Consider the following 12382-nt stretch of genomic DNA (forward strand, 5'->3'; position numbering starts at 1 on the left):
TTTTTTTTTCCCGTGCACGCACCCGCTGCTCACCACTTCCTCTTCCGGGGGGAGGGGGGGGGCGGGAAGAAGAGAGCATGCCGATGCCGCTGACTCCAACTGTTTTGCCGCGTTCCGCCCGGGCTGACAGCATTTTAAGCCCGGGCGGAGGAGGACAGGGGAGCAGCTGGGTCAGCGGGGGACCAGGAAGTGTGGCGACACACCGGTTGAGAACCACTGTTCTATAAAATCATGAGAAAATGGGTAAATATGAATCTGTTATTTACTCTTTCAGATGATACAAGGAGTAGGGGGCATTCCATGAAGTTAACAAATAGCACATTTAAAACAAATTGTAGAAACTTCTTTTTCATTCAAGACACAGTTAAGCTCTGGAATTCATTACAAGAGGATGTTATAAAGACAGCATAGCTGGGATTAAAAAAGGTTTGTACAAGTTCCAGGAAGAGAAGTCCATAAATTGCTATTAATCAAGTTGACTTTCAGCCCAATTTTAAAAGGGACACGTGCGCATTTTAGATTGGGCCCGGCCATGTGCGTAAACCCCATTACGCGCAGAAGTGCTGGCCTTGCAAAAGGAAGAGGGCAAGGGGGCATGTTAGCAGCTGTCCTGGGGAAGTGTGTGCCGGCAGCTGGCCGGCGCACGGAACTTACTACTGCTCAAAGGAGCAGGTAAGTTCAAAAATTTAAAGAAATGGGTTGGTTAGGGGTCGGGGAGGAGAGGGGAAAGAGGGTAGGAAGGGGGTAGGGTTAGGGATAGGAAAGTTCCCTCCCAGTCTGCTCCTTAATTGGAAAATCCAGCGCGCATGCGTGCACGGGACCAGTATTTTATAACATGCGCACGCCGACACGCACATGTTATAAAATATCCACATCCATGTGCGTGTGCCGGGAAGCGCACGCATCTACCTTTTAGGGAATAGCCGCTGCTATTACTGGCATTAGTAGCATGAGATCTGTTTAATGTAGCCTGGATTGGCCACTGTTGGAAACAGGATGCTGGGCTTGATGGACCCTCAGTCTGACCCAGTTTGGCATGTTCTTATGTTAGAGCTGTATTTAAGATCTATGCAAAAAGCTTACATGTGATATAATTACCGTATTTTTCGCTCCATAAGACGCACCTGACCATAAGACGCACCTAGGATTCAGAGGGGGAAAATTTAAAAAAAAAAAAATTGTGCTAAACCGGCTCTGCGTCTGGGCGTCTTATGGAGCAAATTAGGGGAGTGCATAGTTTTTTTTTTTCTCCCCATTTTGTTTTCGGGTCTGGGGAGGGCCATTTCGGTCCACTCCCCAGATCAGAAAATTTTTCTTTCTGTGGGAACCCCCAAAACCCCCCCCCCCCATCCCAACCCTTTAAATTAACAACCTCCACCCCCCTGACCCCCCCAAGACCTGCCAAATTAATTTCCTGCAACCCCCCACCCTCCTGACCCCCCCCAAGACCTGCCGAATTAATTTCCTGCAACCCCCCACCCTCCTGACCCCCCCAAGACCTGCCAAACGTCCCTGGTGGTCCAGCGGGGGTCCAGGAGCGGTCCGGGAACGATCTCCTGGGCGTGAGCCGTCGGCTGCCAGTAAACAAAATGGCGCCGACGGCCCTATGCCCTCACTATGTCACTGAGACCGACCGCTGCTATTGGTCGGTCTCAGTGACATAGTGAGGGCATAGGGCCGTCGGCGCCATTTTGTTTACTGGCAGCCGACGGCCCTATGCCCTCACTATGTCACTGAGACCGACCAATAGCAGCGATCGGTCTCAGTGACATAGTGAGGGCATAGGGCCGTCGGCTGCCAGTAAACAAAATGGCGCCGACGGCCCTATGCCCTCATATGTCACTGAGACCGATCGCTGCTATTGGTCGGTCTCAGTGACATAGTGAGGGCATAGGGCCGTCGGCGCCATTTTGTTTACTGGCAGCCGACGGCCCACGCCCAGGAGATCATTCCCGGACCCCCGCTGGACCACCAGGGACGTTTGGCAGGTCTTGGGGGGGTCAGGAGGGTGGGGGGTTGCAGGAAATTAATTTGTCAGGTCTTGGGGGGGGGGGGGGGGTTGTAGGAAATTAAGTCGGCAGGTCTTGGGGGAGTCGGGGGGGGGGGTGTTTGTTAGATTTTTGTTTGGTTTTTTTTTTATATTCGCTCCATAAGACGCACATACATTTTCCCCCCACCTTTGGGGGAAAAAAAGTGCGTCTTATGGAGCGAAAAATACGGTATTCTTTTATATTCCACCTTTTGTGAGATTTGAAAGCAGATTACATTCAGATGCTTTAGGTATTTCCCTGTTCCCAGAGACAGAATGAGAGAAAAGCTCTAGTAAATCAGGCCCTAAATTTGTACCTGAGACAATGGAGGATGAAGTGACTCGCCCAATGTCACAGGAGTGTCAGTAGGATTTGAGCCGTGGCTTTCCTGGTTTACAACCTGCTGCTCTAGCTAGCTGCTCCTCCACCACTCATATTTGAAAACAACACCCTTTTTGCCCAAAGCAATACATTTTCTGCAGCTTCTGGAAGGAAAAGCTTACCCCCGAACAGACTATGCAGTATTTTGTTCTGTAATCCACTTTGTTCCGTCAGTTCTGTAAAAATGGAATTTAAAATCTTGAAAATAAATTAAAAGCTGGTGTCAAAAACATAGTGGGACTTTTGCTGCCTTATTAAATTTAGTACTTGAGAGCAAAAATCCCATAGTGCTTTTTGCAGAAAGTTTTCTTTGTACAAATGTTTGTGTACACACACACACACACACACACACACACACACAACCTTTAAATTGTAAGCAAATTAAACCCTTGGACAGAAGATGCACTATTTTAAAAGTTTGTGAGCAAACTGATTCAGAGGGTTTTTTAAAATGTTTTTCTGCCCTGTTTTTTCCATCAGAACTTAGGGGATAAAATTAAATGTTTTTAATAAATCTCAAATTTCAAAAGTTTGATCAATTAGCTATTTAGAACAGCTTTCTGCATATGCACACAAGCATTTTCAGTTTATTTACTGAATAAGGAGTTTGGTTTTTTTATACAGGACTTAATGTCTTTATATTTTGCTCTTTTCTTTATTCCTGTCTTTCTCCTACTCTCCAAAACTTGTTCTAGCTTCTTGGTTCTGTCTACAAGTTTCCTTGTTCATTTATACTGAAGAATTCAGCCTATATTTGTCTGCCTTAGGTGTCTCCGAATGCATCATTATGGGAATTCCAATGAATATCGGAACAGGGCTGTTCAAGCTGCTGCATAAAGCAGACAAAGAACCCAATCCTCCTAGAAGGCCACTGATCTTCGACAACAGCGAATTCCATATTCCCATGATCACATAGCGTCTGGAACCAATGCTGCTATTTATGGATTGTGTGCCTTTTAGTGGGAGCTGCCAAGGCTTGGGAAAAGAAATTGTCCACATACTGAATTCTTATTCACCATGAATTGTATTTGATTATTGAAGCACTTGCAATGAAACCCCTCAAAACCACCATTTAGCTATACTCTTCTAGTCTTATTATAATGAAATTGAGTTAATCTGTCAACAAATTGAATTAGAATAACAAATTGCAATAGACTGTAGGTTAGGTCATATGGTATATAGCCCATATGAATAAACCAAAACTGGTTGCATGCATATTTCACACACAGGTTCTATATGTGCTGGAAAGTAATATAATGAAGCAGTGGTGGTAATCTTAGATTCACTTACGCCAGGGGTGGCCAACTCTGGTCTTTGAGAGCCACAAACAGGTCTGGTTTTCAAGATATCCATAATGAATATGCATGAGATAGAATTGCATACAGTGGAGGCGGTGCATGCAAATCTGTCATGCATATTGATTGTGGATATCCTGAAAACCTGGCCTGCTTGTAGCTCTCGAGGACCGTAGTTGGCCATCCCTGACTTGTGCCCTACAAGTAGCCTTTTCTTTAAAGCTGCTTATTTTCATCTCTGAAAATACCCTGAATAACCATGTCTTGTTGATTATATTCAGTGTTCCTAAAATACAAATAGTTTGTGTGTTCCATGGTGGGTGGTCGGCCTTAAATTAATTTACAGGTGGTGTTAGCCAGCAGGTATAATAATCTGCTAGAAACGAGCAAATGTAGTTGTTTGGTTTTGACTACAGGTTTTACTATACCTGAAAACATGACTAACAGCAGCAGCTGGCACTTAAACAGGGACTCCTAGTTCTTAAATTTTGTTTTCTGAGTTATATATAACACTGTTCCCAGGCTGAAACGGACTCGCAAAAGCATCAGAAGTATCAGTATGATTTCTTGAGAAGGCCAAAGGAAAGAATATGGTGATATCCAAATAATCTCATGCATCCCCTCTTATTTGGTAAACTGGGAGCATCCAGCTGACATGCAGGAAATAAGCCGCAACTGGGCCGTAGAGTGCCTTAAACCAGAAAGAAGCTGAGATCATATCTGTTTTACCACATACCTAGGCATGAATTACTATCATTAGAATGGATTTGATTTAATGTAAGTTAAAGACAAGGTATGTTTTTTAAATTAAACAGTAACTTTATTTTCTGTAAGGAGAAAAGTGTGCATGTAGATTTTTTTCTTTTTGTGACTTTCATAAAATTGAAATTGTAAAAGTTGTACATTGTTGTGTACATTGTGTTAGTTTAAATTCCTTATTTAAAAAAGAAAAATTAGACGATAGGCAGATAGCTACTGCTGGGAACTATGCCTCCAGCAGACTAAAAGTATCATTGCATAATGTGGCATTTGTTGCTATGTACATAAATACCTTGTAAAAGTTTGTATATGTTTCACATTCTGTTTAAAAAAAAAATACAATTATAAATGCATTAAAGTAGAAGTTTGTTTCACTGATTTACATGGCATACTCTACACTTTCATCATGAAAGAATACAGAAATATTTCAAAAGTAATTGAGTAAAAAAAAAGAATTGTCTTGATTGCCTAAGTATTTAGAGCCCCTTGAATCAATACTTAATGGAAGCCTCTTTTGTAGCAATAAGAGCCATGAGTCATTTAGGATAACTGTCTACCAACTTTGCACAATGGGATGGTGCAGTTTTTGTTCAAGCACTTCCATGTTGCCTGGGACCTGGCTGTGGTCTGCCCTCTTGTTACAGATTTTCTATTGGATTCAGGTCTGGGCTTTGAATGAGCCACTCCAGGACATTCGCTATCTTCCTGCTGAGCTACTCCATTGTTGCTGGTGCTTTGTACTTGGGCTCATTTTCCTGCTGAAAGTGAATCTTCTCCTCAGTCCCAGGTCTATAGCAGACTGGAACAGGTTTTCCTGAAAGATCTGCCTGTATTTTGCACCATCCATCTTTCCCTTGATCTTCATAAGCCTCCCTGTCACTACTGCTGCAAAGCATCCCCCCAACATGTCATCATCACTACCATGCTTTACTGTATGGTAGTGTTTCCCAACTGGTGTGCCGTGACTGCAGTGCATCTGTGGCAGTCTTTATTTCCTTTTTCTTTCCTGGCCTACAGAATGTCCGGCAAGCAGGGGAAGGGGAAACAGAGAGCAGCCCTGATCTGTTGCTGCTTTCTCTGCTGCATGGCCCTGTGTAGTCCCGATTGCAGAGGGAAGCACTACTCAGAATCTGCTGGTTCCAGGACATAGGAAAGAGAAGGTACAGCTTGTGGGGAGAGAGGGGCAGGAAAGTGATGCCAGCAGGGTGGAGGGACAGTTAAGGGAAGGTGATGAATCTGGAGAGGGAAGGTGGTGATGCCAGGGAGAAAGGGAAAGGGGAAATGACAACAGGGGGGGGGGGGGGGGGGAAGAAAAAAGGTGGTGATGCCAGAGGAGAGGGAAGAAAAAGTTATGATAATGGCAGGTACTAGAGGGAGAATGTAGGAAAGGGAAGGTTGTGAGGCCTGGGGGAGGGAAGGCAAAAAAAATAATGCTGTCAGGGGAGAGAGAAAGGAAAGTGATGAGAAGGAAGGAGAACATGATGCCAGGGGGTTGAGGGAGTGGGTTGGGTGGAGAGGGAAGATGATAATGCTGGAGGGTGGGTTAGGGAAGAGTAGAGAAGGTGATGTCTGGGGGAGGGGAGGAAGAGAATGATGGTGACTGTGATGTGCTATAATGACGTGAACTCTGCTGGGGGTGTCACAACATAAAAAGTTTGGGCACCACTGCTGTAGGGATGGTGTTAGCAGGTTGATGTGCTGTGATGGTTTTATACCACACATATCGCTTCGCATTGTGACCCAAAAGTCTCACTTTGGTCTCATCAAACCAAAAAATCTCCTACAGGTGTGCAGTGTCCCCTACGTGTTTCTTTGCAAATGCTATGACTTTTCTTCCGTGGTGGTTTCCTTCTTGCCACTCATGTACAAACCATGTTTGCAAAATAATTTTAAAATTGTTGAACATCAGCATTTTCCTCAGTCTCAGCCAGAGACTTCTGTAATTCTTTTAAAATAATCTTAGGCGTCTTCCCCAGAAGTTTTCTAAGTCCCTGGTTACTGACTTTGGAGGGATGGCCTGATTGCAGCAGTGTCCTGGTGGTGCCAAACTGTTTCCACTTTACAGTGCTCCAAGGGATACTGAAACATATCTTTCAATAACATTAACTGAGTTTTTTTGGCAGCTCCTTGTTTGGGATGTTTTGACTTTTGCTTCTGATTCACTTCATAGAACAGAACTGGTTCGATTCTTCATCCAGGCAATTCTTAACAAGGCAATTTTGAGAACTGGAGCGAATTTGGGGGTTTGCTGTGAGAGAAAGTGTGAAAGCTCATGCAAACAAGACTTTTTGCTTTTTTATTTTATTCTTAATTACTTTTGGAATATTTCTGTAATTGTTCTTTCAGAATGAAAGCGTAGAATATTTTGTATAGATCATTGAAACAAACTCCTACATTAATAAGCGTTGTTTTATATTTTTTATCCAGCAGAATGTGAAAAGGGTATAAGTGTGAAGACTTTTCCAAAGCCCTGTAGGTGTGGGTGGGTTGTATAGTAACAGGTTTCTTGTAAATCCAGAGATACTCTGGAACCCTAATGTAATTGACATATTTGGTATTGGCAACAATGTACCCGGATAAGAATTAAGTTTTAAGGATTGCTGCCACAGTCACAGACTTGGAGAGCCTTATAAGAATGGATGTCAATCGTGTAACTAGAAAATGTGAGAAATTCTGCTTGTAAATTGTAAATAGCTTCATTACTTCTGGAAAACTATGATGAGAATGGAATAGAAATTGTAAATCATATATGCAACTGAAGTTTTTATTTTCTATGCTTAAGTTCAAATAAAGATGCTGGTCTTAATGAAATATGGTAAATATACATTCAGAGCTATACAATAAAGAGAAACTTGAAGTCTGCTTGCAATGTCAATATTGGTTTACAAGAAAAAAAATTGTTCAGCTTACTTTACTATTTAACTTATTGCTTCCTCTTAGCCTTTTTTTTAGATTTCACATTTTTTGCCCTAATATTTTTTTACATCTTTATACATTGTCATAAACAATGTGCATTTTTTTATTAGGGTTATGTCCCTATTTTTAAAAATCTGCTTCCCAGCTGGTGATAGTGTAGTTATGTGTGCGAATGTATATATAGAGAGAGAGAGAAAAAGGAAAAAATATCTCTGCAATACCTAGGTAGGGTACTATTATTCAGAAGCTCAGTACTATGTAGGGAGGAGTGACTGGATTGAGTGGTTTAATTTTTTTAACTTTCATTTCTGTTTGGAATTGAAATTAAATCAGAATTTTAAAACTGGATGTTTGATCATTTCTTTTTTTTTTTTCCACACCCACCTGCATTGCCTCACTGTGCCAGTTCTATTGCTTTGTCAAAATAATTTGCCTTATATTCTGTCTACATACCAAAACTTGTCTTTCATTCTTTGGCTACATTCCCATTGTCTCAGTAGCTTTATATTCCCATGAGCTTATAGAAAGAAATTATTAAATATGGGATTTTGTTGAACCCTCTGCCAAATTCACTGGGCATATAGGACAGTAGATGCAGTGCTGGTTTCCCCATCTGATGTCTATCTAGTGTTTAGTGGTGCATGTTCTAGCGCTCAAACTTTGATGTAACTTCAGGGATTGTGTACAGATGAGTGTTCCTGCACAAACTGTTGTATCATTTTTCAGAGATTTTTATATTTTAACCATTTGTGAGTGTACAGGCAACTCCCTCAAACCAACTTAAGGGACCAGCCTCAGCTATCTAGCCCAATCCTCCAGAAGATTCAACACAACAAGCGATTCTGGGTGAAGGGAGGTTCTCCTCACCATACTATAAGGAGTCACGGCCCAGAAGGGTTAGACAGGCTTTGGGGAGCAGAGATGAAGATATCCTATGAGAAGACATGTTATGTTTGAGTGCTGTCAGAACTGCAAGATAAGTAGGATCTCTTGCCTAAGCAGGAAGCACAGGCAGAAGCCCACAGCTGCAGCAGAAAAAACCCAAACTGAATTGCTTTTTTTTCCTGGAGCATCCCAGTTCCACTCCCCTATCTGAAGTTACAATAGGTCAAGTAGGCTAGCCCCACCTGTGCAGTAAGGGCCAAACAGACTAGCAGGTTGTTTTTGTTCTCCTCATCTCCCTCTGGAGAGATATACAATTTGGAGACAGCTGAGAAAGCAAGGAAGATGGAGCAAATAATGCAGATTCTTGCTACAGGGCAGCAGAAACTGCAGATTGCCCTACAAACACAAACTGACCAGCAGCAGGTGCTGCAAGAGCAAGTTATGCAGCAAAGTATTCTGCTAACTCACGTAGCACAGGTAGTGCAGACTTCCATAACCAGGCCACAGCCCTTATCACCATTGTTACCAAAGATAGGCTCTGGATCTTCCCCTGGACCTTTCTTAATGAACTTCAAATGAACTCCTGATTAGTGGAGTGGCCAGGAGCTTCTTGGACCACTTATTTGGGGAGCCTGCTCACAGGTGGTCAGGCTGCCTTTTAGACAGCAAATAAAGATGGAATGGCTTGCTGTGCAGACAAGGCTGTCATATTGAAGAGAGCAGGCAAGCACAGCTTCTAGTGCTGTTATGCAGGAAAAACAACTGGTGGTGGATTCAAGAGTTGCATGGGAGAAGCTATGCCTCCAGAGAGGGGATGAGCATCAAGTCTGGACCCACAGGAGTGTTTTCAGAGTGGACAACGAGGCCACATCACCACAGACTGTTTTTTCAAAGACCATAAGATGTTGGATGTTAACCTAGTGGCTTGGCTCACACAGGGGGTGTGAATTCATAGGAACAAAATAACCAATCCTTAGAAAGGCCAAGGCCCAGCCCCAGCTTTAAAGCCACCGATATGTTTACACTGTGGGGAGAAAATGCAATGGTCGAAGACTATCCCTGGCAGGAAGACTAGGAATGCAAGTGTAGATTAACAGAGGTGCCCAGCTATAACCTGGTGGACAGCTTACAACCTAGACTGAGTGACTTTGTGATCCCATTGGAAGTGGACATCCCCGTACACGACCTGCTGGATTCTGCTCCAGTGCAACCTAGCCGAGAATGTCAATCAAGGATATGAAAACAGTAACCTTCACCTGTGTACATGGGATCCAGAAACAATACCCGACAGGCCATGTATTGACAACCCCAGTGGGTCAAGCCAGCCTAGAAGTAGAAATACTGCCTCACCTCCCAGACCCCATAATACGTGGACGGGACCCAGTTTGAGATGCTCTGGAGCCATCTCGTGTCTAGTTTGAACCCTCCAAATTCTAATGAACTGTTTTGTCAGCAGACCCCTCCATACAAAGGTGCACTTTTATACCACAAGCAGCCTAAGAGGATGAAGCCCTGAAAGAAGCAGCAAGGAAAGCATCTCAATCAGCTGCAAACATTAGGGTCTATGGGACATAATACAGTGGTAGAAAGGGACAAAGAGGGTACTTACAGAGCTGACATAGGCAATGACAAGTCAGCATTTTCCCTGTTCATGGGGAGGGAAATGGGACCCTGGTTCAGGGTGGTAGCCTGAGTACAGGCAATCGCTCACCTTAGTAAGGATAAGCTGAGAGGGAAAGCACGTGAGGGAATATACAGGAAACTCCCTCAAATAGCCTGAAGAGACTGGCAACAGCTATCTAGCCTGGTCCTCCTTAAGGTTTAGTCCCGCAAGGGATTCTAGATGAAGGGAGGCTCCCCTTACCATACTATAAGGAATCAGGGCCCAGAAGGGTTAGACAGCCCTGGGGAGCAGAGAGAGAGCCATTCTATGATAGCACTCAAACATGTTTTATCAGAACCACAAAGTGAGCGGTGTTTGCTTTCACTGTAAATAGAAGTGCACAGCCAGAGTCTGCCTCCTTTGTTTCCTGGCTGTTTCAAGCCACTATTGCCCAATTTACCACACCATTATTATTTTCTATTAAGTGAATACCAATTGGTATTAATAGTACGTGATTTCTTAAAATCTTGTAATTGGTAGAACTGAATATACTATGATTCTGAAATGTATAGAGATTACAGAAAAGGAAGACAGGTAGCAATGACTGGAAAAGCTAAGAAAGTAGGAGAGTGAAGGTGCAAATAAAGAAAAAATAGCTAATACACTAAGAGGCAGAACATGACATTTTAGCTATATTAGTAAAAGATGGAAATGGAAAAGTAGGATTGTAAGAGTCAAAAGATGAAGGAGGGAACTAGGTAAAGAGTGATAAGGAGAAAGCAGACTTGCTTAACAAATATTTCTGTTCATGATTAACTGGGGAAGTCCTTTGAATAGGACCACAGAAAACTGCCACAAACAGGAATGGAAGAGAAGTAGACTTCATATCAATTTTCAAAAAACTGTGAGGAGCTAACAAAACAAAATATAATGCAATGGGGCTGGATGGGATACATCTGAGGATATTAAGGAACTTACGGAAGTTTTGGCAGCTTCCCACTCTGACCTTTTAAATGCTTTTTTTTAGAATTAGAAGTACTTCCAAAGGACTGGAGACAGGCGGGTGTGGTTTATCTGAGGACTACAAATCAATTAGTTTGACCTCAGCAGTAAGTAAATGAATGGACTTTCAGTTAAAACAAAGAATAGTGCAGTTTCTGTAAACTAATGAGGCAGCATGGTTTTGTACCAGAGGTAGGTCTTGTCAGATTAAACAATTTCTTTGACTAGGTAATCAGAAAAGTTAGATCAGGGAAGCGCACTAAGTGTAGCAAGGCTTTTGCCATGGTTCCACACAGGTGGCAGAAAAAGAATTGAGCTCCCCACATATAGGCCCTAAGGTGGCTGGGTTAGAAACTGGTTGAGTGGGAGGCACCAAAGCATGCTGGTAAATGGAGTTCATTTCCGGAAAATGGAGGTTACTGATTGGCCCTCTGTCCACTTCTTTTCCACATTTTTGTTAGAGATATTGAAGGACTATTGGGAAAGGTTTGCCTTTTCTCTATTGCTATCAAAATCTGCAACAGAGTAGACGCCTGTAAGGATCTAGTAAAGCTTGAGGAATGGTCTAAAGTCTGGCAGCTAAAATTTAATGCTACAAATGCAGGATCAGGCATTCGACACCCACTCTTTCAATGTGCGCACAGCCCCCTCTCCCAGGCACGCAATGCAGCATTCAAATGAGGGGTCGCGCTAAAAGGAGGCACAAGGGACAACAGTGCGCCCCTAGCACTTCCTTGGCTGGCAGCGGGTTAGGAAAACGGATGCTCAGTTTTATGAGGGCCCATTTTCCTAATCTGTGCACAGTCACGGGTTAGGAAAATGGATGCTCGTAAAATTGAGCATCTGTTTCCCTTAGCTGATCCGCTGGCACACTTTTTTTTTTTTTTACCTTTGGTTCCTCTGACTTAATATCACCACGATATTAAGTTGGAGAATGTACAGAAAAGCAGTATTTTCTGCTTTTCTGTACACTTTCTCTGAGCATAAAATGTGCGGATCAGGTGCACTTTTTTTTTTTTTACAGTATCTGGGGCTAATGACTAATAGCCTCATCGATATCCATTTGCATGTGATGAGCACAATTGTTTGGGGGGGGGGGGGGGGGTTGGATGTGCTAACCCCTTTATTGTATAAGGGGCTGTGGACGCACGTCCAACCCGGGTTAAACAGTGCACTTAGGTGAGCGCACTTTACTGTATTGGCCTGATTGTGTACAATTCTGGAGACTGCATCCGAAAAGATATAAACTGAATAGAGCAGTCCAAAGGGGCAGTTACTAAAAAACTCAAAGCATTTTGGAGAGACCTAAACATGCATACCTTGGAAGGAAAGGGGAGATATGAGAGAGACATTTAAATACCTCCAAGAAATAAATGCACAGAAGGAGGGCCTCTTTCAACAGAAAGGAGGCTATTGGATAAGGGTGAAAAAGTAGATTAAGGGGTAATTCATGTTCTTTGTTTCTATGAATAATAAGTAAAACTCATTGCTTTTCACACAGCTAATAAAAT

General features: G+C 42.9%; 1 protein-coding gene across 2 annotated transcripts in view; it reads left to right on the forward strand.

Annotated features, from left to right (window-relative positions):
* Positions 1-5738, forward strand: part of POLR3A (RNA polymerase III subunit A) — a 222880-nt gene extending 217142 nt beyond the window's left edge. For both annotated transcript variants that reach the window (XM_029609509.1, XM_029609510.1), the window contains one exon: positions 3179-5738. In XM_029609509.1, the coding sequence (XP_029465369.1) occupies positions 3179-3327 (149 nt within the window). In that variant the 3' untranslated portion in view covers positions 3328-5738. The remainder of the gene's footprint in view (positions 1-3178) is intronic.
* Positions 5739-12382: the final 6644 nt, after the last annotated feature.

Source organism: Rhinatrema bivittatum, chromosome 7, assembly GCF_901001135.1.
Source record: "Rhinatrema bivittatum chromosome 7, aRhiBiv1.1, whole genome shotgun sequence".
Classification (NCBI taxonomy): domain Eukaryota; kingdom Metazoa; phylum Chordata; class Amphibia; order Gymnophiona; family Rhinatrematidae; genus Rhinatrema; species Rhinatrema bivittatum.